The sequence below is a fragment of the Talpa occidentalis genome, unplaced genomic scaffold, assembly GCF_014898055.3.
Source record: "Talpa occidentalis isolate TD23 unplaced genomic scaffold, MPIMG_talOcc4v2.1 talOcc4.9, whole genome shotgun sequence".
NCBI lineage: Eukaryota > Metazoa > Chordata > Mammalia > Eulipotyphla > Talpidae > Talpa > Talpa occidentalis.
In genome coordinates this window covers 69,925,741-69,952,117 of record NW_023605305.1, presented here as the reverse complement: position 1 = coordinate 69,952,117, position 26,377 = coordinate 69,925,741, and the positions used below count along the sequence as shown (strand labels likewise).

General features: G+C 54.4%; 1 protein-coding gene across 5 annotated transcripts; it reads left to right on the top strand.

Annotated features, from left to right (window-relative positions):
• Nucleotides 1-3,363: 3,363 nt before the first annotated feature.
• On the top strand, nucleotides 3,364-19,163 carry PDLIM7 (PDZ and LIM domain 7). 5 transcript variants are annotated; one of them, XM_037499213.2, is made up of 13 exons: nucleotides 3,364-3,432; nucleotides 4,425-4,531; nucleotides 8,369-8,520; nucleotides 8,601-8,631; nucleotides 9,551-9,567; nucleotides 9,819-9,955; nucleotides 10,108-10,144; nucleotides 11,057-11,118; nucleotides 11,270-11,507; nucleotides 12,448-12,628; nucleotides 18,354-18,474; nucleotides 18,557-18,672; nucleotides 18,826-19,163. In XM_037499213.2, exons 2-13 carry the CDS (start codon nucleotides 4,436-4,438, stop codon nucleotides 18,910-18,912), a joined length of 1,275 nt encoding a protein of 424 aa, XP_037355110.1. In that variant the 5' UTR covers nucleotides 3,364-3,432; nucleotides 4,425-4,435; the 3' UTR covers nucleotides 18,913-19,163. The 5 variants fall into 5 exon arrangements, with proteins under 5 accessions (XP_037355110.1, XP_037355108.1, XP_037355111.1 ...); XM_037499211.2 differs by lacking the exon at nucleotides 9,551-9,567 and adding an exon at nucleotides 9,087-9,205; XM_037499212.1 differs by having other exon boundaries at nucleotides 3,377-3,432; nucleotides 12,448-12,649.
• Nucleotides 19,164-26,377: the final 7,214 nt, after the last annotated feature.

Genomic DNA, 26,377 nt, shown 5'->3' with positions numbered 1-26,377 from the left:
GGAGCCAAAGGGAAGGGAAGCTAACTTCGGCCCCACTCCTCCTGATGGTCAGTCTTGCCATGATTAGTCAGGCTGCCTGCCATAGAGCAAGCTGAGGCCAAGAGTCTCTCATGGGGGTGGGGGGGTGGGCTTGGTGCAGCAGGGACCACTTTGCCTTTACCCAGCTCAACAAATCCCAGGACACACCAGAGGTTACTCAGAGGGTCAGGGTCACAGCCAGAGCTGAAATCCAGTCTGGCATGCTTTTTTATTAAAAATTTAACTTTCTTTGTTTCATGGCATTTTCTGTGTGGTTCCAACCAGACAATGGAAGAGAAAGTCCTTGGACCTTGCCTTGGAGCTGCAGAGGTTCTTGCCACCAGGGGGCACTGTGTCCTAGCCCAGGGTGTTTTCCCATGCAGAGGCTGCATGTTCAGAGCCTCCCAGGTTCCATCCAGGGAATGGGAACCCTGAGGTTTGCTGCTGGAGGAATGCCAGGACCTCCAGGCTGTCACTTCCTTCTTTGCTCATTTGCTATTTTCTATTCTCAAACCTTACTTCATCTATTCATTCACATGTGCCATGCAAACACTGGGGAAATGATGGTGGACAAGAGGAGGCCCTGTTCTCACAGGACTGACATTCATTCCGATGGGGACATAGGACCATGAAGAAACAGGCACTCAACATAGGTGCTGGCTCGGGGAGGAGGATCGGGAGGAATAAAACCAGGTAAGGGATGGATTCATGACGCCCATGAGGTGGCAGGAGGCAACGATTTTAGATAAGGGAAGGCTCTTGGAGGATAGCATCTGAGCAGAGACATGAACAAAGTGAGAGTCTGTCTAGTGTAAAAGGTTTTAAGCAGAAGGAATAGCAAACACAAAGGGCCTTGGGAAAGGAATATGCTTGGCATGTTGGAAGAACAGTGTGGAGACAAGTATGGCTGGAGTGCAGTGAGTGAGGAAGACCACGGTGGGAGTGGAGCCAGTTAATTAGCATCATGTGTGTCATAAGGACTTTAATTGTATTTTTGGTGTAACGTGAGCCCCCTGGAATGCTAAAAACTGAGGGAAATGTGGGGTGATTTTTGCTTTAAAACATCACTTGGGGGGCCTTCCTGGTGGTGCAAGGGGTTAAGCACAGCACTGTGAAGCTATCCGCAGCCTTTGTGGCCTGAGTTCAAGTTCAATCCTCAGCCATCCAGGAAGGTGACCCACATGGCGCAGCAGACCTCTCCTGCCTTGCCTGCTGCTCCCCTCAGCAGTGTATTTCAGTCAGTCTGCCTGTTCTGTTCCCTACTCTATCTCTGGTGAATCCTCTCACCCTTCTGCACCTCTGGCCTGTACCCCAGTTCTTGTATAAACAAATGAAAAAATCTTAAAAAAAAAAAAAAACTATCACTTTGGCTGCTGCATGGAGAAGACTCTGGAGTGGGCAAGGGAGGAAGCAGGAACACATCTGTTAGGAGACGGTTAAGGTGTCCAGGCATGAGAATGAATGGCAGGGACAATGTTGAACAAATGTAGAACATATTCTGCAGGTGCAAGGGGCTGAGCAGGATCTGGGGTCTGAGAGAGGAGAGAAAGGAAGAATAAATTCATAGTTTTTACTGGATCAAGGAGCTGGGAAATCACAGGTTTAATTTAGGACATGGTGATTTTGAGCTACCTAGTAGAGCTCCAGCAGCTCAGAGAGGCTGCTGCATATTGGAGTCTGGAATGAGTTCTTGGGTGAAGGGCGGGGCTGGACATATAACTTGGGAGTCCATGACATAGGGGTGTTATCTAGAGCCACAGTCCAGGACGGGATACTAGAGAGTAAGTATAGAGGGGAACTATCTGGGGGCCATGTAGGGAGGGAGGTGAGGAGTCGACAAAGTTGATGGAAAAAGGTGTTGTAGGTAGGGCAGGAAGAAAGCATGAAGCCAGAGCTACTTCCAGGTTTGCTGAAAGGAAAGTTGAGAAACAACCACTGATTGGACAAACTGAAGGTTGCAGGAGACCTTGAGAAGAGGGAATTAATTCAGAGGACATGGGAGGGGGGGCATGGAGCAGGGACAAGAGTGGCTTCAGGAGAGAACAGCGGAGATAAAATAGATAACCTCTTCAAGGAATTTGACTCAAAGGGGAGTAGAATAAAAAGGGGATAGTAAGAGAAGGATGTGGAGTCAAGAGCAGACTGATTTCTTTAAAGATGAGACTCTCACAGCAGTTTGTGTAGGGAGGGGGAGAGGGAGAAAAAGATGACAGTAGAGGGGGGCCTCCCTGGTGGCACAGGAGTTAAAGTCACAGCACTATCAAGCTATTGCCAGCCACTGTGGCAGGAGTTTAATATCCAGCCAGGGAGCTAAACCACATGGTGCAGCAGACCTCTCCTGTCTCTCCTGCTGCTCCCCTCAGCAGTGAAATTCAGTAGATCTGCCTGTTCTGCTCCCCACTCCATTTCTGGTGAATCCTCTCATCCCCCACATCTCTGGCCTAGACTCCAGTTCTTGTATGCATTAATAAATAGAACAAATCTTTTAAAAAACTATATGACAGGAGAGGGGGGAGAAAGCAGTGATGTCCCAGGAACTGAGGAGTGAAGGCCATCACTTGCCCACATACTCTATCCCTGTTCAGTGCTCCTTAACCCTCACCCCTCAAGCCCTCCCAATGACTGTGGGCAAAATGGAGACTGACACCCCCACTGGAGGCACTGCCTACTCTGGAGTCTCAACAGTGTGGGGTTGGCCCTGAGCTGTAGTCGCAGGGCTGTGAGGTGGGAGTGAGGACACCGCCCACAGGTCAGGATGGGCTCAATCAAGGCCTCTTCACCTCTGTCCACTCTTGCTATTATTTTCTGCCTTCAACAGTGTTCTGCACACTTACTTTTAAGTTCCCTTGTGCCCCTCAACTAACTTCATATCAGCTTGTCCCCTTCTATTCAATGCCTCCGATTTAGAAATTCTGGAGCCTCGGATGGCTAGACCTCACACCAAACGACGCCTATCTGCAAGGATAGGATCTATCAGCAAGGCGAGGATTATTGCACGATTTCTCAGAAAAGGGAGCCAAACTGCAGCAGGTCAGTCAGATTTCGAAGGCCGCCTTCCTTTCACTCAGCCGGCGGGAGGCGCAAGCGACTGGCTGAGCCGCGGGGCTGGGCTCCCAGACTCGGCGAGCGGCAGCCCAGCCCCGCCTCGGCCCCGCCCCAGCGAGGGGACGGGGGGGCCCAGTCTTACGGCGCCGAGCGAGACGGGACTCCGTGATTGGGCCAGGAGGAAGAAGTGGGTGGGGCTTCCCGCAGCGCCGCGGCGGCGAGTGGGCGTGTCCCTGTGGGCGTGGCTTGAGGCTCCGCCTCCCCCCGCAGGCTCAAAGCGGTCGGCGAGCGCGGGGCGGGGTCGGAACGCTGGCCGCCGAGCCCGACGCGCTCCCGGGAGCCCGCCAGAGCAGCGCGGGGGCCGAGCAGGTACAGGCGACCTCGCGGGGCATCTCGGGCAGGGCCAGGCTGGAGGGTAGCGGCCTGCTGGGGCCACGGAGGGCGTTAGGGGTCGTGGCCAGCGCGGCGCTTCCTCTCGCAGGCCGGGGCCCCTGCCTTTGCCCCCGCCCCCGCCTTCCTGCGGCTAAGCCCGCTCGGCGCGGCGGATTGGCGCCTGCGCTGCTTCCTGCGCCCGGGACTCGGCCAGTGCATGGGGCCCAGACGGGGATCATGAGGGAAACTGAGTCACGTCGGGATGATAGCCGCCCTGTGCGGGAGGCACCACCCCCAGTGGGCACCTGGCTGGATCCCCTTCCTGCCCCCGCGTTGGCCTGCCAGTCCCCACCGAGCTCCCTAGGGGCCGCGCCCTCGCCCCGAGCCTCCCTGCCTCGCTCCCCTCCCCCACCCCCAGCGCCCACGGGTACCGCCTTGGCTTCCAGCAGCCTTGACCGATCCTGAAATGGCTAGGATTCCCTCCAGCCTGCACCCTCCCCACCCCTCCCCCTGGCGTCCCGAGCCCCCAAGTGCTCCCTTCGCTGGCTCTCCTCACAGTGTCAGTTTACACGCCTTATATAGTCCGAGCCGGCTCCAGCTGCGGCCTGCCTGCCGGGACCTGGGGGCGGGGGAGAGGAGCGCTGGCCCCTGACTCACCCGGCCATCCAAGACTCAGTGCTTGCTTGGGGCAAGGCCTTGCCAAATTAGCCCCGAGGCCCACTCCTCCATGAAGAGAACTTCATGTCTGGATGCGGACTCCCCTCACCTTCCCAGTCTCTGGGGGAGGACTCTTGCGCCCATCTTTCCGAAGTGAGATCTCTCTGCCAGCAACCCCCGCCAGACCTGAGAAGGTTCTCGCTTGCCCCTGTCTTGGGTGTGCTTGGAGTCTGCCCTCTGCTGGTCTGGCACCAGTCCTGGGCACCAATCCCACGGAGTGGGACCGCCCGCACACCCACCGCCAGGACCACTCACTTTTTCTGTCCTCTCAGGAGCGGGAACCATGGATTCCTTCAAGGTGGTGCTGGAGGGGCCAGCACCCTGGGGCTTCCGGCTGCAGGGAGGCAAGGACTTCAATGTGCCCCTCTCCATCTCCCGGGTGAGCCTAGGTTGGGGAAGGGGCTCCCCCAAGAGTTTTTAGGTGCTCAGAGGTCCTGTGGGTGATGGGAGGAGTCTGAGAAGAGTAAACTGAACCAACCGACCAGGAGATGTCCTGGTCCAGAGATGTGGTGGGCGCCTGTCATAGAACTTCCAACTAGGTGAATGCTGGGAGAGCCCCCACATGTCCCCAGCACAGCGCAGTACTTCATGGGGCCATGTATGAGGCTTGGGGATGCTCATTCTGCAGGATGGAAGCATGAAATCTCTAGGGAGTGCCTATGCTTTTTGCTTTTTGAAGGAGCATTATTTAGAGCCAGGTTCTAGGCAGGATTCTCTGACTACAGGATTTTTTTTAAAAAGTATTTATTTATGCATACAAGAACTGGGGCACAAGACAGAGATGCGGGAGGTGAGAGGATTCACCAGAGACAGAGTGGGGAACAGAACAGGCAGACTGACGAAATACATGCTGAGGGGAGCAGCGAGCGAGTCAGGAGAGGTCTGCAGCACCATGTGGGTTGCTCCGTGGCCTGCCAGGGATCGAACTTGTGCTGCAGAGGCTGCGGATTGCTTCATAGTGCGGTGCTTAACCCCTTGCGCCACCAGGGAGGCTCCACTACAGGATCTTACTTCAACCCCATCACCACCCAGAGAACTGTAATTGTTATCCTGCTTTTCCATATGAGGGGACTCAGGATAGACTCCTTCAGTGATTATTTGCAAATCAGGGATGAATTCAGGCACCAGTCTGTGAGAACTTCCATCTCCATCTACTGATTCCAATTCAGGATGCAGCGGCCTTTGACCTCAAGCAGAGGTCTAGGACAGGGTTCTAGATCTCAGATTTCTGCTGCTGAGCCTATCCTGGTAGGGGCAGAGCTGAGGGCAGGCTCCTCCCTGTGGCAGGGGGATTGCCTTATAAGACCAAGAATGCAGACCCATGCTGGGATGGCCTGCTGGTAGCATGAGTCTGCAGAGCCTAGGAAGACTGGCCTAGACCTGAACCCCTGGACCCCATTGGTGGGCTTCTCAACTGGTCACCACCAGACCATGGCTCCAGCTATGGGGTCATTTATGGGACACAGAAAACAAACTGCCTGCCCAGAATCAGGGCTGTCTCTGTGGCCTGAGGGTCAGAGGGGGCAGGGACTTCCTGCTCCACATCCGCCTGACCACAGAGGCCCACCCAGGCACCCCTTGGGCAAGCAGCCAGTAGCAGGAAGCCCAGGGCAAGCATAGCCTGAAGGGGGGAGAAGGTTGGCCAGGCATTTCCCAGCCTGAGAGGGGCCCCAAGGCAGGAGTTGGGCTTGGTAGCCAGGGCAGGCTGGAGGTCACTGTTCTTCCCAGGGACCTGGTTTCCTTGGGTTTCCCCTGGAAACTGCCCTGCCAGCAGGATGGCTAAGGGCAGTGGTTTCCCTACCACCACCACCCATACCCACCCTACACAACACTGAAGCATTGCCAGTCCTGAAAACCTATCCTGTATCCCCATCTCTGGAAAACTGCCTGAACAGCATGACTGGCGGCCTAGGCCTGGCTGGTCTCTGAGTCTCCAGTTCTTAGATAGGCATGGGCAACATAGTGTGGAGGAATGGACTTTCAGATGTGGCCTGTTGGGGGCACCCTGGCCCCAGGCTGTCATGTCAGGCACCCTAGCAAATGGGTGGGGCTACCAGCTGAGCCCAACCTTGGAGTTGGGGGTGGTCTTTTCTGAGCCGGGCCTACCCCCTCACACTCCCTGACCCCAATATAAGGGGAAGTGGGGGGGGCTAGAGCTGGCTGTGGGCCCCAGGCTTGGGAGATGAGGTAATGTCTGGGACTTGGAGGTTGGCCTGCTCAGTGGAGCCCTGGGGCTGACTCACCCCTACACCAGGCAGTGTCCAGTCCCCTGGCTTTTCCCCCTCCTTGGTCCCTGGGCCTCTTTGCTTCTCTCCAGCCACCCCACCCTATTCCCAGCTCTCTCCTGCTTCTCTCTGCATCTCTGACCACTCCTCTGTCCTTGTGCTTCCTATCCTCACTCAGGAAAGGAAGTAGTTCCCAACTCCCCAGCACTTTCCAGAAGCCAGCTGCCCCTGCCCACTCCAAGGCCCCCAGCTCAGGCTCAGCCTACACCTCCCAGGAGCCTGTCCTCTGGGTAGGGAGTGGCTAGGCCAGGTTTCCTTCTACTGACTCACCATGACCTTGAGTAAGTCACTTCCCCTCAAGGGCATCACTTCCCCATGCCCCTTGTAAGAGGTTGGATTAAAGTAAAGGTGAGATAGGGGATCTAAGCCCCAAACCAGCCACAGGGTTAAGGAATCTTTCCGAATGGACAAACTCTAAGTAGCACCACTGCTCAGCAGAGAGGGGCCTAGTGTAATGGAGCCTAAGGTCAGGCACTGCGTGCTGCTGGTGTGGCTATTCCCTCCAGGCTGCTGTCTCCCCTCATTTGCCAAGGGAACCAGAGATTCCCAACTCAGAACCTAAAAGATTGGACCATTGGTGTGCCAATGGTCACGCACTCCATTTTGGCACTATCTCTTACTGGATGACTTGAGGCCAAGTTACTTGATCTCTTTTTCCCATGTGTGAAATGGGTATAATCCCAAATGCTCAGATATTGGGGAATTCAGTGACAATATATGACAATACTAGCTACTCAGTAGCAGACACTGCTGTTTATTTAGTAGGTGAAGAAGGGACCACTCAGCTTTCTTACCCTTTTAAACTCTCAAGCATGAAACAGACCTGTGAAACTCAGTCATCCCTTTTCTCCCAGTGCTGTCAAACCCTGCAGCTGGCCCCTCTGCCCTCTCTGGAACCTCTTAGCTCCACTCTCCTCACCTAAACTTAGTCTGCATTGGCCCACCTGGGGCCACAGGCAGCCTGTACTCCAAGCCTCCCCTCCCCAAGCTGTAAAGTGTGAATCAGCCTTCCAACATGACCCCTCAGAAGCCCAATCAATGCCAGCCCTTTGCCAGAAGCATGGGTGCCCCATGAACAAGGTGCCTACCCCACCTAGGTTACTGCAGCTGGACTTAAAGACTGACAGGGTCACCTCTCCTAGGGGCCTGGGAAAGATCCCACCTGAGTCTTCAAACTGCTCCATCTGCCCTCAAGACCAAGTCCTAGACCCTTCCCCTGGCATGGCATTGGAGACCTTCACGAAGGGACCCTCAGCACCCCCACCCCCAGCACATCCCACTCTTGTCACCAAAGCCCATCACTTCTGAGTGCTTGCTGCTGATGTGGCTATTCTCTTCAGGCTGCTGTTTCCCCTCATTTGCCAAGGGAACCAGAGATTCCCAACTCAGAACCTAAAAGATTTAGGGGAGAGGGTGATGCTGTCAAAGTCTTGAGGGTGTCACCCATTTATTGCTTTTGAAGCCCTGGCTGACACCTTGAGGCCCCTTAAGCATTTTTCTCTGGGAATTGGAGATGATGGGGCCTATTCCTGGCTCTCAAAGAATCTTTGTAGATCTCTGCAGGTGACCCCAGGTCAGGGTGCTGGAAATGTAGGAGGTAACTGAGAACACCCAAGGGTGTCAGGGAGGAGAAACCTGCCACATGCGCAAGCCAGAAGCTTTGGATTTAGCCTGAGGGTGGCTGTTGACATCACAGCATTTTCTGGACTGTGGGGAGGGTCGTGAAGGTGAATAATGAAATAAGCACGGTGATTAGGGTGATGGTGAAGCTCACATGAGCCCTACCCCCTCCCAGATGGCAGCTGCCCAGAAATATGTTGATCTCAGAGGCCCTGGGTTCTGGCCACTGGACAGCTTAGGTGGGGTTAGTGAATGCTGGCCTCAGCTTGGTCTGCAGTCTTGGGCCTCCCTGACGCTTAGTCTCTCCATAGCTCACTCCTGGAGGCAAAGCAGCACAGGCTGGCGTGGCTGTAGGAGACTGGGTGCTGAGCATAGATGGCGAGAATGCCGGGGGGCTCACGCACATTGAAGCACAGAACAAGATCCGAGCCTGCGGGGAGCGCCTCAGCCTGGGTCTTAGCAGGTATGTGGATGCTGGTCTGCCTGATGGGAGGGGACACCCTTGGACCAGACTTACCATCACCCCTTCCCTGTCTCCTCCAGAGCGCAGCCGGCTCAGAGCAAACAGCAGAAGGTAAGTGACCAGCTTGGAACATCTGGACAGCGGGTGGGCAGGGTGAGTTTGCACACTAGGGTGACCTGCCCTCTCCTAGGCTGCCTGGGTACCCCCCATCCCTGGTGTAGGGTAGAGGTTAGAGGCCAGAGTTGTGGAGCACCCGGGTAATTGGGCCAAGGGCTGCCGCACGGTCCTGGCACCACACCATGCATGTCAGCCTGTCTGTCTGCCTGCATCCTGCCTTATGGTACTGCAAAGCCACACTCCGCCCTCCGCCTTGGGGCAGCGTGGGCTGAGATCATCATTCCCAAATGGGCCCTTTGAAACCTGAGATGCACCCCCCCATCCTCTGGCCAGATGTGTGGGGGAGGGGCTGGAACACCGCTGTCCTCTCCGCGGCGCTGGGGGGGGGCACCCCACTCTGCCCCAGGCCCCACCCCTGCCTGCCCTTGCTCGGCTCTGTCTCCGCCCAGGCCCTGGCCCCCGCCGCGGACCCCCCGCGGTACACCTTTGCACCCAGCGCCTCCCTCAACAAGACGGCCCGGCCCTTTGGGGCACCCCCGCCCGCTGACAGCACCCCGCAGCAGAATGGGTACGTCGGTCCCTGCCCACCCACCGCCCCCCAACCCGCTACCCACTGCTGTTCGGTCTGTGCTGCAACCATGTTCTGCTGAAACCGTGCGGCAGCGACCCCTGGCGGCCTGGGCAGGGGTTGCAGGCACAGGGCCCCTCTCCTGAGGGTGGCTTCTAGACTCCTGGAGGCTCTGAACCAGGCAGCTCCTTACCACTGGAGGTCAGGGGTTGGGGTGTTGTATTGGGCTGCTGAGACCCAGAAACTCAGTGCAACCGTACCCGTTTACTCTGACCCCTCGCCATCTTTTTCTTCCCCTGTGTCTGTCTCTTTGTCCCTTTGTCCATCTATCTATTTCCTTCACAGGTGCAGACCCCTGACAAGTCAGTGAGCCCCCTCTGCCTGCTCCTCTCTTCCTTCCTTTTGGCACTCTGGGCCGTAGCCCCTCCCTGCCCTGGCTGCCCTCCTTCCCTCTCACTGATCCAACTACCCACCTACCCACTCACCCAGCAGAGCCCTGGCTTTGCCCCTCCCCACTCTCCCATCACCACAGCCCCCATGGGCCAAATCCGGGGAGGGGCTACCCCCACCACCCATCCCCAGCGTGAGGTTCTGAGCCACACCCTCCCTACAGACAGCCGCTCCGACCGCTGGTCCCAGATGCCAGCAAGCAGCGGCTGATGGACAACACGGAGGACTGGCGGCCGAGGCCCGGGACAGGCCAGTCCCGCTCCTTCCGCATCCTTGCCCACCTGACGGGCACCGAGTTCAGTAAGTACCAGCCCAGGGCAGGGTGGACTCTCCTCCTGGCCCCCAACTTAAACCCTTTCTCAAGGAGACCACTCTGGTACCCCGCTGCCAGGGCTCAGGGCAGGGATAGCCCTGTGTCTTCTCTTAGCCAATGCTTGCCTCTGCCCTCTCAGTGCAAGACCCGGATGAGGAGCAACTGAAGATGTCAAGGTAAAATGTTGAGCATCAGCCCTTCTTCTCACCTCCTGCCATGTCAGCACCCACCCCTGTTGCTGCTCCTGGCAGTCCCCAGCCAGGGGTCTTTACCCTCCTTACGCCTTCCCTCCCACTCTTCCATCGTCCTGCCTTTCTTCCTTCTGCCATCCTGCTGCCTGCCTGCCTTCTTCCCAGTCCTCCCAATTTCCTCCCTCCCTTCTACTTCTTCCTTCTTCTCTCTCTGCCCCTCAGGGAAAAGTATGTCCTGGAGCTGCAGAGCCCACGCTACACCCGCCTCCGGGACTGGCACCACCAGCGCTCTGCCCATGTGCTCAACTTGCAGCCCTAGCTTGGCCCTTGCCAACTGGCTGCCCTCTCTGCCTCTCTCTCTGTTCCTCCTGCCCAGGGCATCCCCTTGGTGCCTCCAGCTTCTACCTGCCTCACCCAACACTTTCCTGCCCCTGGACTGAATCTCCTGCCCACCTGGCAAAGGGCCTGGCTCCGTCTGACACTGCCCTCCCTCTTTGCCCTATGGTATTATTGTCTGCCAGGTCTGTGCTGACTTGGGCATGGAAATAAACGTTCTCAGCCCTGCTTTCTCTGCTTTCGTCTTCTCTCTTTGTGGGTTTGATTTGTGTTTTGGGTCTGGGGTTTATGTGGTTTAGACCCTGTGTGGGCCCTGCCAGTCTGGGCCCTGCCAGTCATTGGGCAGAGGTACCAGCAAAGGGCTCCCTGTCATCTGAACCAATCTCAGGGATCACCAAGAGCTGCTCCAAAAGTGAGAGCCTTACCCTAGTGGGGCTTGGAATGCTGCCCAGCAGCTTTCATGGACCCAGGCACCTCTCATAGGAACAGCGGGTTGGGGGGGGGGGTGGGATCATGCCAGGAGCCTCAGCTATGCAGGGCCTTGAATGGTGGATCTTGCAGCCAGGTACCCAGGACAGAAGCCCCAGCCCCAGCCTCAGCTACACCCCAGGAACCCTGGCCTGGTGAGAGAGGGAAGTTGGACCTGGGCAAGGGTGGGGAAACTCCAAGGGGCATGGGGACTGTGGGCTCTTTCAAGCCACCCCGGGTGCTTGCCCTGTCCTTTGGGGTCCCTGGGAGGGTGTTCCCTGGAGCCTCTCTGCTTGGTTCTGGCAGGCCCTACCACCCCTAGCCCCACCAGCCGCCCACCCTGGGCCGTGGACCCTGCCTTTGCCGAGCGCTATGCCCCCGACAAGACCAGCACGGTGCTCACCCGGCACAGCCAGCCAGCCACACCCACACCTCTGCAGAACCGTACCTCCATCGTGCAGGCAGCCACTGGAGGGGCCACAGGAGGGACTGGTGGCGGCAATGGCAAGACACCCGTGTGCCACCAATGTCACAAGGTCATCCGGTGGGTGGCCATGTTTCTTTCCTAGCCTGGCCTTTCCTGACCCACAGTTTGGTCCTGATATCTTTCCCACCTCTGCTCCTTGGTCTGTCATCTCAGCTGCCACTGTGGGAGTTGGAGTCGGGGTCAGGACCTGATCTGGGTCCACAGATTTGGAATTCTGCCTTACCTCCACCCCACATCAACCCTTCTCAGCGTTTGCCTGATAAAGTGAAGGAAGTGCCAACAATAGTCCTTGCTGCACTCCCAGACTTGCTGCTTTTTGGACAAAGAAGGGACCACCTCCTCCCAGCCCCTCTACCTCTTTCTCTCTTGCTCACTGTCTTTCTCTGCTAAGCCAGAGCCCCTCCCTTTCTGTCTTGCTCCCTCGAGCCCAGCAGGGTCCCAGCCTGGCTCCCCAGAGACAGTGTGCCAGACTCTAGAACCTTCCTACTTCTGCTCTCCTCTCCTGTCAGCTCTTAGGCTCTGCAAAGCACTCCCTCCTTCAGACACCCTATTTATCTGGGACCTGCAGGCTCTTCCTCAGGCCAGATGGCATAAGCAAAAACAGGGTGGGCACCAGGGTCGGCTTACGTGCTTACTGGTTTTCAGGACTCATGGGCACTCTGGGCCTCCCCACCACTGCACCTCACACCAGTATCTTGGGTTTGTTGCATTAGGCCCAATTCAGCAGCCTTTACCCAGTGTAACCTCTGGAGTTTCCACATTGTCCCCCTCGCTTATCTGCTGTCATTAGTGTGCCTCTTCATCACTCACTCCCACCATATTATCTGTGACTTGGCCCAGTCACTTCCCAAGCCTATTATTTTCTCCCCTTTCTGGAAAAAGAGAAACGGTGTTCTCCCTTCCAGGCTTCATAGCAGGGCACTGAGTAAATCCACTTGAGCCCTGACCTGGACCCCCATTGCACTGCATCCCTCTCACTATGTCACCTTCCCCTCAGGGGCCGTTACCTGGTGGCCCTGGGCCATGCATACCACCCTGAGGAATTTGTGTGCAGCCAGTGTGGGAAGGTTCTGGAAGAGGGTGGCTTCTTCGAGGAGAAGGGTTCGATCTTCTGCCCGCCCTGCTATGACATGCGCTACGCTCCCAGCTGTGCCAAGTGCAAAAAGAAGATCACGGGCGTGAGTGGGGCTGTTGGGCAGGTGGGTGGAAGGAGATCCTGACCTGGTCAGCATTGAGGAGTATCAGGGCTCTCCCCGCACGAGCCTGGCTTCTTAGCAACCCAACAAACCAGCCTCACTCTGTTAGCCAGGATCCCCTTAACAAGTGACCGGAAATGTACTCAAGGGTTCAAACAAGAAAGAAATGTGGCTCAAGTAACCAACTGCCAAGCCTCAAGGATGCTCACTTTCAGGCCCAGCAGAATTAACATAGGTACCAAGGTTACTGGGACTCTTGGTGCCACTTGCCTCTGTTTTCCATCTGTGCTGGCTTCGTTCCCTGCATGCTTTCCCTAGAAGGCGGCCAAGATGGTGCCATAGTGGCTGCAGGGTTCCAGCTCCCTAGCTTAGCAGCACACACAGAAAGAGCACCTCTGCCAGCAGAAGCACTGAATCCAGCGCTGTCACCCATGCCCCTCCCCGAACCAAACCCTGGACTCTCATTGGCCAGGCCTGGCTGACACCACCTGTGGAATGGGGTCCAGTGGCCCCGGCTAAAGCACATCTGAGAGTGAGGTGCCCTGAAATAAAGCCAGGAGGACATTACCCGAAGAAGGGAAGTGCTGGTAGGCCAGACTGGCTGCTGTGTCAATGGGATAACATTCAGCTGCATCAGCAGAAAACCCTAAAGATTTTAAGCAGAAGGGGCTATTTACTTCAGTCACAAGAATTTCAAGAGATGCCTGTAAGCTGCTTTGTTTTTGTTCTGTAAAGATTTATATATGCATACAAGAGCTGGGGGTGCAGACCAGAGATGTGGGGACGAGAGGATTCACCAGAGACAGTGGGGAGCGGAACGGGCAGCTGTACTAAAATGCACTGCTGAGGGGAGCAGCGGAAGAGACAGGGGAGGTCTGCTGTGCTATATGGGTCACCTCCCTGGCCGGGGATCAAACTCGTGCTGCAGTGGCTGCAGATAGCTTCATAGTGCTATGACTTAACCCCTTGCCCCACTAGGGAAGCCCATCTGTAGACTGTTATTACTTTGAAATTTTAGCCTATGTACACCTTTGTCCCTGAACTTTTCTGTGTGCTCAGCAGATGATCACCTGAGCCCCAAGCCTTGAATTCTTGCCCCAGACAGTGATGAATGAGAAGGGGAAAGTGTCTTTATTTTTTTTAAGATTTATTTTTATTTTTTTATGCATACAAGAACAGGGGTGTAGGCCAGAGGTACGGGGGTGGGGGGACGGTGAGAGGATTCTCCAGAGACAGAGTGGGGAGCAGAGCAGGCAGATCTACAAAAATATACTTCTAAGAGGAGCAATGGGTGAGACAGGAGAGGTCTGCTGTGCCGTATGTGGGTTAGCTCCCTAGCTGGGATCAAACTCATGCCTCAGTGGCTGGTGATGACTTGATGGCACTGAGACTTTAACCCCTGTGCCACCAGGGAGGCCTGCAAGTGTCATTCTCTTTGACGATATTTTGCCTTTTTTTTTTTTTTAAGATTTATTTATTTAGTTATACAAGCACTGGGTACAGTCAGAAGCATGGGAGGGTGAGAGAATTCACCAGAGACAGAGCAGGGAACAGAACAGGCAGACTGGCGAAGTACACTGCTGAGGGAAGCAGCGGGAGCGGCAGGAGAGGTCTGCGCGCCATGTGGGATCCTCGCTGGCGGCCGGGGATCAAGCTGGCGCTGCAGAGGCTGCGGGCAGCTTCGCAGCCCAGCGCTCAACCACTGCGCCACCAGGGGAGGCCTTTTTTTTTTTTTTTTTTTAAAAAGATTATTTATGCACACAAGAACTGGGGTGTAGACCAGAGGTGAGGGGGGTGAGAAGATCTACCAGAGAGAGTGGGGAGCAGAACAGGCAGATCCACTGAAATACCTTGCTGAGGGGAGCAGCGGGTGAGACTGGAGAGGCCCACTGCACCATGTGGGTAGCTCCCTGGTAGGGTAGCTCCCTGGTAGGATCGAACTCATACTGCAGTGGCTATCGACAGCTTGATAGCACTGTGTCTTTAACCTCTGGGGTTTTTTTTGCCTTTGACTCTGGAAGAAAAACCAAGAATTTGCATCTTTATCTCAGTGTTTAGAACTCTGTGCTGTGAGCACCTGGACCACAGGAAAGCTGGCAAACTCAGTATGTGAACTTCTAGCGTCAGTAAGAGGAAAGCAAGAGAGAATTGGGTGGTGACAGGCTGTTGAGAGGTCAATCCACTGTGTCTGCCACCTTAATGCAAGAGAAACCTGAAATCTAGAAAGATGGCTTGATGTGCTGGGAGGCATAGGATGGTTGAGTGGCAGAGTCAGAAATTCAGACTCAAAATTCATGATGCAAAATCCTGTCTTTCCCACTGGGGTGAAATATACCACATGGCCCAGCCAGGTTTCCTGGAGAGCAACCTAGCTGCCGCCCAGAGCAGGCTTGGGACTTAGGTCAGAATTTTATGAATGCTTCCCTCATTCATTTTGTTTTCTGAGTGTGCCAGGCAGTTTGCCCCAATCGGGGGGTGCCTTGTGAAGAGATAGAGGTAGGCCATTTAGCTGGCCAGTCCCGAGAGCTCACCCTGGACTGGGGGGACTCATAGGGTATCAGTGGCTGAGAGCAGATCCAGTGGAAGAGGATACAGATCAGGCTGCATGACTTGCTGAGGGGGTTCCTGTTGCACCCGTGTTGGAATTGAAGGGCAGAGGAGCAAAAACTATGCAAGGTCAAGCTGGGAACAGCCCCAAGCCCCAGTGACCCCCAGTTTGGGTTCTTTCTGCTGTTTATGCTTCTTATTTCTGGATCCAGAGCCAGATGTGGCTAGAGAGGTATGCAATATTGATGATAGTGAAGATTATCCTGACCGCTTGTGGTAGAAGACTCAATAATGGCTTGCTTTTCATTTAGGAAAGTTTAGAGGTGGCAGACAACACAGTGTGGCAAATTCTGGCTCCTGGATGTTGTTGCTCGGCCATTCTTAGCCAGTCCTTACCTACCACTCATAGTCCAAGATGTTCTTGTGCTGCAGGCAAAATTTCCAGGAAGCTGGAAGGAGCAAAAGGGTTGGAAGGCTCATGGACAGCATTAGAAGATGCTGCCACCTAACCCTTCTGCTTCCAACCCATTGGCCACACTGAACTGCAAGGGAGGCTGGGGAATATGGTCTGTGATAGTCATGTGCCTCTCAAAAAATGGGGGTTATATCAGTAGACAAGAAGAGGAATGGATAGAGGTATGGGGATGGTGAGAGGATTCACCAGAGACAGAGTGGGGAACAGAACAGGCAGACTGACTGAAATACACTGCTGAGGGGAGCAGTGGGCGAGACAGGAGAGGTCTGCTGCGCCATGTGGATAGCCCCCCGGCCGGGGCTCGAACTCATGCTGCAGTGGCTATGGATAGCTTCATAGGTTGCTTCTTAACCCCTTGTGCTACCAGGGAGGCCCGGGAATGGATATTTTCACAGTCATTGTCAATGTCATGCTCAGCACCATCATATAATTCAGGACACTTGAACTAAGCCCATGAAGCTCACTGTAGAGCAGGGAGCAGGGGAGCATCACAGGCAATGAGATAATTTCAGCTGAGTTGAAGGGAAACACCAGGGTTAGGGGATACATTAGAGAAGACCTGTACTGTCTTGGGGACTACCTGGGACCCTATGGTCTTGAAGTTCATCACTTGCCACCACTTCCCTCACTCTGGTGCTCCAGCTACACAGGCAATTCATGTTGCCAAGGTGTTGTTCCCCTCACCACAGGACCTTTGCACAGGTGACAGGAACACTCTAGTACCCACTTTACCTCATTCCTTTTCCCCTAGAACTGAAATATCACTTTAGGGATATTTTTCCTGATACTCACCTTCCCCGAAGACCAAATCCCCCACAATTTGCTCACTACTCCCCAGTCATTTGTGCCTTCTCCTCCCTAGTTGTGAATTTCATTGGCTGGGATCAGGGCTATTTTGCTCATTCATGCTTTTTGCTCTGCTTCAAGCACCATGCCCCTATTATAAGAGGTGGTCAGTAAACACTTGAAGAAGTGGATAGAAATGACTTCTAGGCAGAACACAAAAGGCGAGTAGGAATTAGGTTGGAGAAGGGTCAGGGAGCAAGCACCAAGCAGAGGGAATAGCTTGTGTCACAAGGCAGCACGTAGAAAGGGTGCGAGATGAGGTGGAAGAGGCTGGCAGTGGCAGTGAGTTTGGAGCTGGGGACTGATAAGGTCAGAGGTGTTTGAGAAGCTTCCTCTAGGGCAGTGAAGAAGACAGAACTAGAGAGGAGGATCTGGGCTGCTAGGGCCTGGGCCCGGGCAGTGGGAGTGGGAGAGGCAGACGGATTTCGGAAACATTACGGGGTAAATTAGAAATTGGTAATTGGGGCCTCCCTGCCGGCCTACAGGTTAAGTCTCAGTGCTATTACCTGCTGCAGCCTGAGTTCGATCCTCAGCCAGGGAGCTAACCCATATGGCCCAGCAGACCTCTCCCGTCTTGCCTGCTGCTCCCCTCAGCAGTGTATTTCAGTCAATCTGCCCGTTCTGCTCCCCACGCTGTCGCTGGTGAATCCTTTCACCCCCACACCTCTGGTCTATACCCAAGTTCTTCTACACACACAAAAAGATGAAGAAAAATTGGTAACTGGCTCTGTATTCTGGCAGAAATCTGCATCTCTGCCCAACTCTGAGCTTTCCACACTCCTGCCTGAACTGTCCTACCTTCTCGCAGCTTTAACATCTTGATTTCAGTCTGAACCTTCCACCAGACCTTCCTGAATGCCATACTGCTCCTCCAGGAAGTGCCAGGACATAGTCTACCTAGTCCCCGTCAAGTACACCACCCAGGCCTGGCAGGCACTGGTCTGCCTTCAAATGTGTGATCATCCTTGTAACCCTGGAAGTCTAGTGGGATTAGGGTCCATTCACAGGGAAGGGACCAAAGTCAGGAGAAGGGAAAGCTGTTAGCCATGTCACCCAGGTAAGAAGCAAAGTCTGGCTGAACCCAGATCTCACCCCCTTCAAGGCCTCCACATTGCCCTCCACCTGCACCACATCTGAACCCTGCTAGCCCCAAAGGTCCCAGAGATTGACAGCCCAGCCTATGAACCTCTGGTTCTCCCCCACCCGCTCCTTCCCCTCTACAGCACATGGTAAAGCACTGTTCATAGAACTGTTCCTGGTTTATGCCCTCTGGGAACTTACATTTCAGCAGGAGACAGACAATAAGCAATAGACACAACAGGTCAATTAACTGTAGTTAAGAGACAACTGTAGTTAGGAGACAACAGGAGGCCATAGTTACGGGTAGTGGGAGTGCAGCATTCGGAGGTGGGTTGGAGTATACACCCAGAGTGGCTTCCTTTGAGCAGAAACTTGGGAGTTTCAGGCTGAGCCTTGGGGCCATCTGGAATAGAGCTTTCTAGGCAGAGGGAGCAGTGGGTGTGAAGCCCCAAGACAGATGTGCCTGGTGTGCATCGGTCATGGGCAAGAGGCCTCATGGGGGGAGCAGAGAGACAGAGTTCCAGACCTACCTGTCTGGCCCTTCATAGGGCCTTTGCTTCACCCCAGAGAAATGTGTAGCTGCCTGGGATTGGAGGGGGTATGGATGTCCACAGGGAGATCTCAGGTTTGGGACAGAAGAGTGGTAGGGATGCAGACTTAACATTTACTATGGAAGGAAGAGGGCTCCAGGCCAGTCTTACTGTCATCATGGCTCTGGAGAGGAGGCCAAAGAGCTGCCCCCGGTGACTGTCCTCCCAGGAGATCATGCACGCCCTGAAGATGACTTGGCACGTTCACTGCTTCACCTGCGCAGCCTGCAAGACACCCATTCGGAACAGGGCCTTCTACATGGAGGAAGGGGCGCCCTACTGCGAGCGAGGTATGGAGGAAGGGAAGAGGAGCACAGGATGCTCATCCTTGCAGGAATCCAGCATGTCTCTCCTCTCTGTGTCTCTCCCCAGACTATGAGAAGATGTTTGGCACCAAATGCCGCGGCTGTGACTTCAAGATTGACGCCGGGGACCGCTTCCTGGAGGCACTGGGCTTCAGCTGGCATGACACATGCTTCGTTTGCGCAGTGAGTGCTACTCTTGGTTGGCACCCCACCCCCAGCCCCCTGTGTTCTTTGTAAACCTCCCCCAACCCTCTGCCTGTGGGATTCATGAGAGGTTGGAAAGGAACCTCTCCTGCCACCCCCAATCCCATGTGACTGGACCGTGGCTTTCCACAGATATGTCAGATCAACCTGGAAGGGAAGACCTTCTACTCCAAGAAGGACAAGCCCCTTTGCAAGAGCCATGCCTTCTCCCACGTGTGAGCCCCTCCCGCCCACTGCTGTCTGGCCCTGCCCACTGCAACCTTCTGACAGGTTCTGAAGTCAAGGCTGAGATTTCTGGGCAGGGCTGGCAGAGGTCATCCCAACCCTGACTCCTGCTGGAGCCTGGGGTTCCCAGGACCCTGCCTTACCCCCTCATTGTCCCCAACTGCCTCCACCACCATCATACACCAGTGCTGGCCATACCAGCCCCTGTACACCTCAGTGCCACAATAAACTTGTATCCAACTGTGTCCTATCTGCACTTCTTCCTGCATATTAGGAACATGGTATTTGAGGTGCATAGGAGCATCGAGATTAAGATGGTTTTCCCATCCCAGTAGGCCCTGTGATAGGCACATGGAGGAGGTAAGGGGATTCCAGGTATTGGGCCCAAGGCCCATAGAAATGGGGGATACCTGGTTCAGCCTGAATTGGAGGTCAGAGGAGGTGAGGGTGATTGGCAGAGACCAGATGTGGCAAACAGTGACAGGAAGAGTAAAGGGCCAGAGGTGTCACTGCCATTGTATACTGCAGCAAAAGAATATGGGGTTGGAGAGGACAACCCAGACCCTGGGGGGAGGGGAGTCCACAGGTGCAAGATGGAAGAGCTGGGACTGCCCCTGAGGGCAGGCTGAGGCTGAGGGTTGGGAGTGAGGTTACTGGACAGTTAGAAATACCAAAGCAGGGCCTCCCCTGGTGGCGCAGCGGTTGAGCGCTGGGCTGCGAAGCTTCCTGCGGCCTCTGCAGCGCCTGTTCGATCCCCGGCTGCTCCCCGGCCACCGGAGGAGGGTCCCACATGGCGCGCAGACCTCTCCTGCCGCCCGCTGCTTCCCTCAGCAGTGTACTTCGGTCCTTCTGCCTGTTCTGTTCCCTGCTCTGGCTCTGGTGAATTCTCTCACCCTCCTGCGCTTCTGACTGTACCCAGTGCTTGTATAAATAAATAAATAAATAAATAAATCTTTAAAAAAAAAAAAAGAAATACCAAAGCAAACAGATTTGTGTTGTAGCAGGAAAGAGGAGAGAGTCTGGGAGGAAGGGCAGCAGTCAGGGAAAGAAGGAGCAGAAAGCAACATGGCAGAGTTGGGACCCAGGTCCTGGGGAGCCTAGAGTAGGACCAAGGGAGGTGGCATGGGGAAATGAGGGAAGGCAGCCTTGCTAGGCATACAGGATGTACCAGCATTGCTCACAGCATCTCACAAGATCCAGCAATCTTGGGAAGAATCTGCCAGATTAGGAGACCTGACCAAGGTCATGCAGTCCTTGAACCATGAGCCACATTAGAATCCAGGCCTGAAACTGGATACACTGTCTCGGGACTGGTGGACCCTGAGCATCATTCACCAGGAGTGCACCTTGGAAGCTTGCTTCTGCCTGGCACGTTAAACCCTAGAGGCTCTGATAGTGGTCCCATCTTTCCCCAGGTGCCCCCCACCTGCCTATGGGGACTGGGAGAGGAATTGAGGAGAGGGCCTAAATTAGGACAACTCAGCATGTCCACAGTGACCTGTACTTTGGGGCTCCCTGGCATCAACACCTAGAGTTGGCATCTCAATGGGCCCTTAGACCCCCTACCCTTTCAGAGAAGAGAAAGTGTTCTGTTGTGTTCTCTCAGAGACCCCTGGAGAATGTGTACAGGACTCCCTGTGTTATTCCAGGATATCTTGCCAGAGCCTGGCACATAAAGGACACCTAATGACATTTTGTTGAATGACTGACTGAGACATTCAGGAAGCAACTGAAGAGTAAAGTGTGGTTCACTTCGGAGTCAATTTGGAAATAAGTTTGGGACAGGTCCAGGGCAGTCATCACAGATGCTTGTAATTGATGCCCAGGGAGAGCTGAGGAGCTGGAGGTGGGGGAGTGCACAGCAGGCACCTCAGGAGTAAGACAGGTGGGATGTGCTTTTCTTTCAACCTGGACATCCTAGTGTGTTAAACACAGGGTATCATTCACTTCCACAAAGAAATGCACTCTCTCCCACTTCTCTTGAACCGTGACGCCCTCTCAGTCCATCCTTGGTTTCCATGGATACAAGTGAACAAGAGCACTGGGGCCGGATGGTGAGCACTGCTGGGAACCTAACCCAGGGCTGCTGCGTGGGATGCCGAGCTGTGGCCACATCTGCACTTTACCAACAGCATCCAAAGATTCAGACTTTAATGTGAAATCAGGTTTATGAATGTTGACAACTCAAATTTTTCTCAATTCTATTTTTAAAAAAATCAATGTGAGAATGGTCAGGAGCCCAGCACAGAGAAGAGAGATCAGATTGGGAAGCAATGACAGCACAGCCCTAGGTAAAGAAAGCAGGCACCACTAGAGATGGAGGGCAACAGCCTCGGAAGGACTCTGGGCACGGAAGCTGGGGCAGAGCAGGAGTGTTTCCAGAAGTTGCCAACAGTGTCAACCAGGCAGATAAGGCTGAGAAGTCCCCATGGCATTATCAACAAGGTGATGTTTGCCAGATCAGTTTACTGGAGAGCTGGGGTGGCTGCCAAGGTTAGAGGAACAGGCAGACGGGTGGTGAGGATGTGGAAGGATAGAGTGTAGACAGCTCTTTCAAGAGGCTTGGCTGTGGTGGCCCAGGAGGACAGTGGATTAGACTGGCTCTGAGCTAGTCAGCTGAGCCACCAAGATGGGTAAAAGGAGGAAGCTGGGACGCATCTCCCAAGGGAAGATGTTGGGCATCTGGGGTGAAGAGCATAGACCTGGGGAGGTAAAAAAAAAAAATGGACACGAGCACGGTGGTGTGTACCTCTGCTCAGAGGCTACCTCTCTGCTGGGAAACAGCGATCATTCGGATGTTATTTTTTTTTAAGATTTTATTTATTTTTGTGTAAAAGAATGGGTGCAAGCCAGAGGTATGCAGGGTGTTGGGGGTGGATGTAGGGGAGAGAATTCACCTGAGACAGTGGGGAGTAGAACAGGTACATCTGCTGAAATACTGAAATACTGCTGAGGGGAGCAGTGGGCAAAAGACAGGAGAGGTCTGCTGCGCCACGTGAGTCCGCTCCCTGCCTGCCCTGATATCCAACTCAGGCTGTTGAGGTGACAGCGTGATAGCACTGAGACTTAACCCCAGGCTACCAGGGAGGCCCCCAGTGTTACTTTAGTTATTGTAATGCACTTAAGAGAAATGTCATTAAAGACACACTTCAGATGAAGGAACTCAGGCTCAGCGAGGGAAAGTGATCTGTCTAGAGCCACTTAGCTGGAGTGGCCTGGGTCACAGCAACAAAGATTAAAGACTGAGGTGCTCCCGGTTGCATCTCCCAGCTGCCCCAACCACCACCACAGGGCTACAGGGATCACAGTGTTCCAAAGCTGGGGTTGCAGGCTATACTGGTGGAGGCCCCTGGAACTGGGAAATGTCCTGTGCCAGGCAGGAGAAGCCATTAGTACCCTCAGAGAGCGCAGTCTCCCCAGCTGAGGGGGCAGAGCCCACAGCAGGGGGCTGAGTGGGCAAGTGGGGAGCCACAGGCAAGAGAGGGGCTTTTTTCTAGCTCTAAATGGCTGGAGCCTACTTGAAATCAGCAGGGAGCGAGGTGGTGGAGGGCGAGGTACTGTTTCACCCAGAGCACAGAGTACAGAGGCAGGAACTGATGCTTCTATTACTGCCTCCTCAATGCCTAGCCCCTTGTGGCCTTGGATGGCACACAAGGTACACACGATCCTGTGGACCCTACCGAGCAGCCCTGCTGCAGGAAGGGAACTGTAGTCATGGTTGAAGGGGCTGGCACAGGATGGACAGTTGTGCTTGGGATTCCAACCCGAGTGGGCCTGAGTCCAAAGCTTACCCCGAGAGTGTGGAAGGGCCCTCCCCCAGTAGGGGTTCAGGGGACATGGTGAGGCATGGAGCTTGCCGGGTGTCTGGGGAGGATTCAGGAGGCTCTGACCAGCCCCTGGGAGATCATGCAATGGAATCACCAAGGAATGGTCAGGGAGCAACCCTAAGCCCCAGGACCAGGCTAGTCACTCCTGTCCAGGTCCCAGGGGGACCAGCAAGCCCAGGTCCCTTGCTACTGACAAAACTGACCACTACTAGGGGTTCTACTTTCAGCTGACACCTGAATAGTTTAATCAGAAACAGGGATAATTGCTGAAAAGATGAATGGCTTTAGACATGGCCTGATCTGGTACCCATGAATATTATAGAGGCTCTCCCTCACTATCTCTCAGCTTTCTGGGGTGCTGGATTTACTCTCAGGTGGCTCTCCCCATTATTGGCAAAGATGGAAGCTCTAGGCCCACATCCTGCCAACAACCCCTGTGGAACCTTTCCTTGTGGTTCCAGCAAAAGTCCCAGGGCTGATGGCACTGGACTGAATGGGCATGTGCCACCCCCAGAGCAGTTGGAGGTCTGGCTCATCGACCTGGATCACACACTCCTCTCTGGAGCAGGTAGTGGGCCACCCCTCAAACTGGGCAGTGAGTGCACCCCGAATACTTCCTCCTCTCAATGCCTCCCCTAGGCCCTGAAGGCTCTAATTCTGACCAAATTCCAGGCCAGCCCAACTCCTGGCTGTGGAAATGGGGGTGCCTGAAGGAGAAATCTCTATGGCATGTGGTATGCTGAAAGTGACACACACAGACCTGGGTTCCTATCCAGACTTTTCCATCACTGGCTGTGTGTGTCAATGCAAGCAGCTACCCTCTCTGATTTTCCTATCTGTAAAAGCCAACACATCAGTAGTAACTCCTCTGTGCAGTTGCCATTTTAGACACTTTCTAGTTAAAAATCCTCAAACAGATCCCATGAGGTAAGTACCATCATTATTGTTTGCACTTCACAGTTGGAAATGAGTGAGAAAGAAAACTCAAGCAAGGAGTCTGAGTTCCCAGTTAGCACAGTCTGTGGGCGGCAGCAACCCACCTGTCAGGAGCAGCGCTAAGGTGAAGGTGGTTGCCCTGAGGCAGGGGCTGGAAATGCTGTGAGCACGTTAATGATGATGGGGGCATTTTTAAAGGTATGCTTGGTAGGAACTTGCAGAGGCTGGATGAGGGCAGAGAAGGGCACCATCAGCTGGCAAAATCCTATGGTCAGCTTGCCTTCTCTCAACCTTAAAGCCTTCCCTGAGAGGTATGGGGAGCACTGAACAGGAAAGGGGGCGTGGGAGGGACCAGGGTAGGGCTTCATGGAGGAAGGGAGGGGGCTCTCACTTTCTAAGCCGCCATACAGTCACATTTTAGCCTTACATGCTCTCAAAGAAGAAACTCGGAGAGGGAAAGCTTTCCAGCCACGGTCACATAGCAAGTGACCAACTGGATCCCAGTCTTTGTCTTTTTCTCACCAGGGACACAGAAGCCAGTGGGCTAGCCTCCCAGCACATGGGGGAGCTCACACTTTGGGAATGGGAGGGACTGATATCTTAACAACTTGAAGGATGATCAGTACTTGGGGGTGGTAGTCATGAAAGCCTGGTGGTAGGACCTCCAAGGAGGTACCTAGCAGCCCCACCCAGGCTGGGTATAGAAGCTTGAGAGGTAGCAGGTGACAGAAGGGATGCGGGCTCAGAGAGGGCAGTGATCAGGGGCCACCCTGCTCCTAGTGGCCATGGAAACTTAGGACTACGGTTGGGCCACTGAATTTGGCAAGTGAGGGGTCACTAGTCACCTTGACCAGGGTGGTGCCAGGGGCAAGGGGGAAAGCAGGAGACAGGTTACAGATACAGAAATTGCAGGATGAATATGATGTGAAAGAGTTAAGGATGAGGAGACCAGAAGTGGGCTCCAGGACATGCCAGCCTGAAACCCTCTTGCTCCCCTGAAAATAGAGAAAACTGGGTGTGAGACAGAAAATAGAGAAAACTGTACTATCTTTGTAATGTGTCTCTATATCTAAAACTGTTCTAAAATTAAAAGTTTATTTAAAAAGATAGATGGTAAAGAGGTGAGAGTGGGCGTGGCTGAAGAGTTTGTGGGTGGTGAGGGCGGGAGGCAGGAATGGGGGAAGACGGAAGACCGCTCGAGCATGTAGGGCTTATGTTTAGGATGTGAATTTGAGTGACAGGAGATTGGGGAGGGGTCAGGAGGGGAAAGTGGGAGGATTTTTGAGCTGGTATAAGTCAGCAGGAGAAGGGCTGAGGTGCAAGGTCCCTGTCTTACTGTTCCCCGGCACTCCTCAACCCTACTGCAAGGTCTCCTCCCTCCCCAAAATCCTGCTAAGCCTTCCTGGGGAAGGGGACAGGTGCCCAGGTAGGTGTAGGGTCTCTGGGCAAGGACCTATGAAATGTTTTAGTTTTAGAAGGTTTCTTCCCATTCCATAGTGCTGGGAACCACTACTGATAATCAGCATGCACTATTGTCTTCTCTCTGGCATGGCAGATTATGCCCAGCTGGGGACTCTGAGGCCCAGCTGGCCTCCTCCTCTACGACTTCCAGACTTGACCAGGTAGTTTGCTCAGTTTCCATTACCTGCTCTGGGAAGATGGGGTTGGGAGGATTTGTAGGTGATGGGAAACGCTTCTGAAAGCCAGGAGGGTTTTAAGACCCCACCTCAACAAGGAGCAGAGAGGTTCCAGAAGGCCCTGGCAGTGAGTCTCCCATCCCTTCCTGAACATTCTCTGAGGCTCCAGCACCTTCAGTGTACAGAGCTTTGGGAAATCAAGGTGCCAGGTAGTTGGCCCTGGAGTGTCCTTGGGGGTGCCCTGTCTTGGGAGCTTGGTGTTAAATTCCGCTTCCGGAATGCTACATGGGATTCCTCTGGGAGAGACCTGGGATAGAAAGCAAATGATTTCCAGAGCCTCCCGGGTGGTACAAGGGGTTAAGTGTGAGCACTATGAAGCAATCCACAGCCACTGCAGTTCGATCTGGGCCAGGGAGCTATGCACATGGTACAGCAGCCCTCTCCTGTCTCCCCCACTGCTGCTCCCCTCAGCAGTGTATTTCAGTGCATCCGCCTGTTCTGCTCCCCACTCTGGCTCTGGTGAATCCTCTCACCGCCCCCCCCACCTCTGGCCTGTACCCAGTTCTTGTATGCATAAACAAAATAAAATCTTTTTAAAAAATAAAAAAAGCAAGCAAGCAAATGATTTCCTAGGTTGGCCCTATCTGAGAGGGCCCAGGAGGCAGCTCCCCAAGGGTGGGACAAAAGAAGCTGGATGTGCTGAGATAATGAGCTGGTTTGGGGCTGGGAATGATGGAGATGGCAGGGATGGAGGGATGTGGCTGCGAACTGGGATCAGAATGGGAACAGATAGGCTGCGCTGAGGAGGAGGATGCGAAGTTTGGTGTGGTGAATGGGTGAGGGGTGCGCTAAGCGCGGGTTGGAAATAGGGCTGGACTTGGCATGGGAGAGAAATACAGTCATATTTGGGAAGGGGACGAAGATGGCAAAGGATGGTGCTGGGGTAGGAAGGGACCATTCAGAGATGGGAATGGACTGCGAATGGGCCTGGGGAAACTGGAATGGGAATTGGGTCGGGGTTAGGAGGTGGGATGGAAATGGGGTACACATGGAATAGGA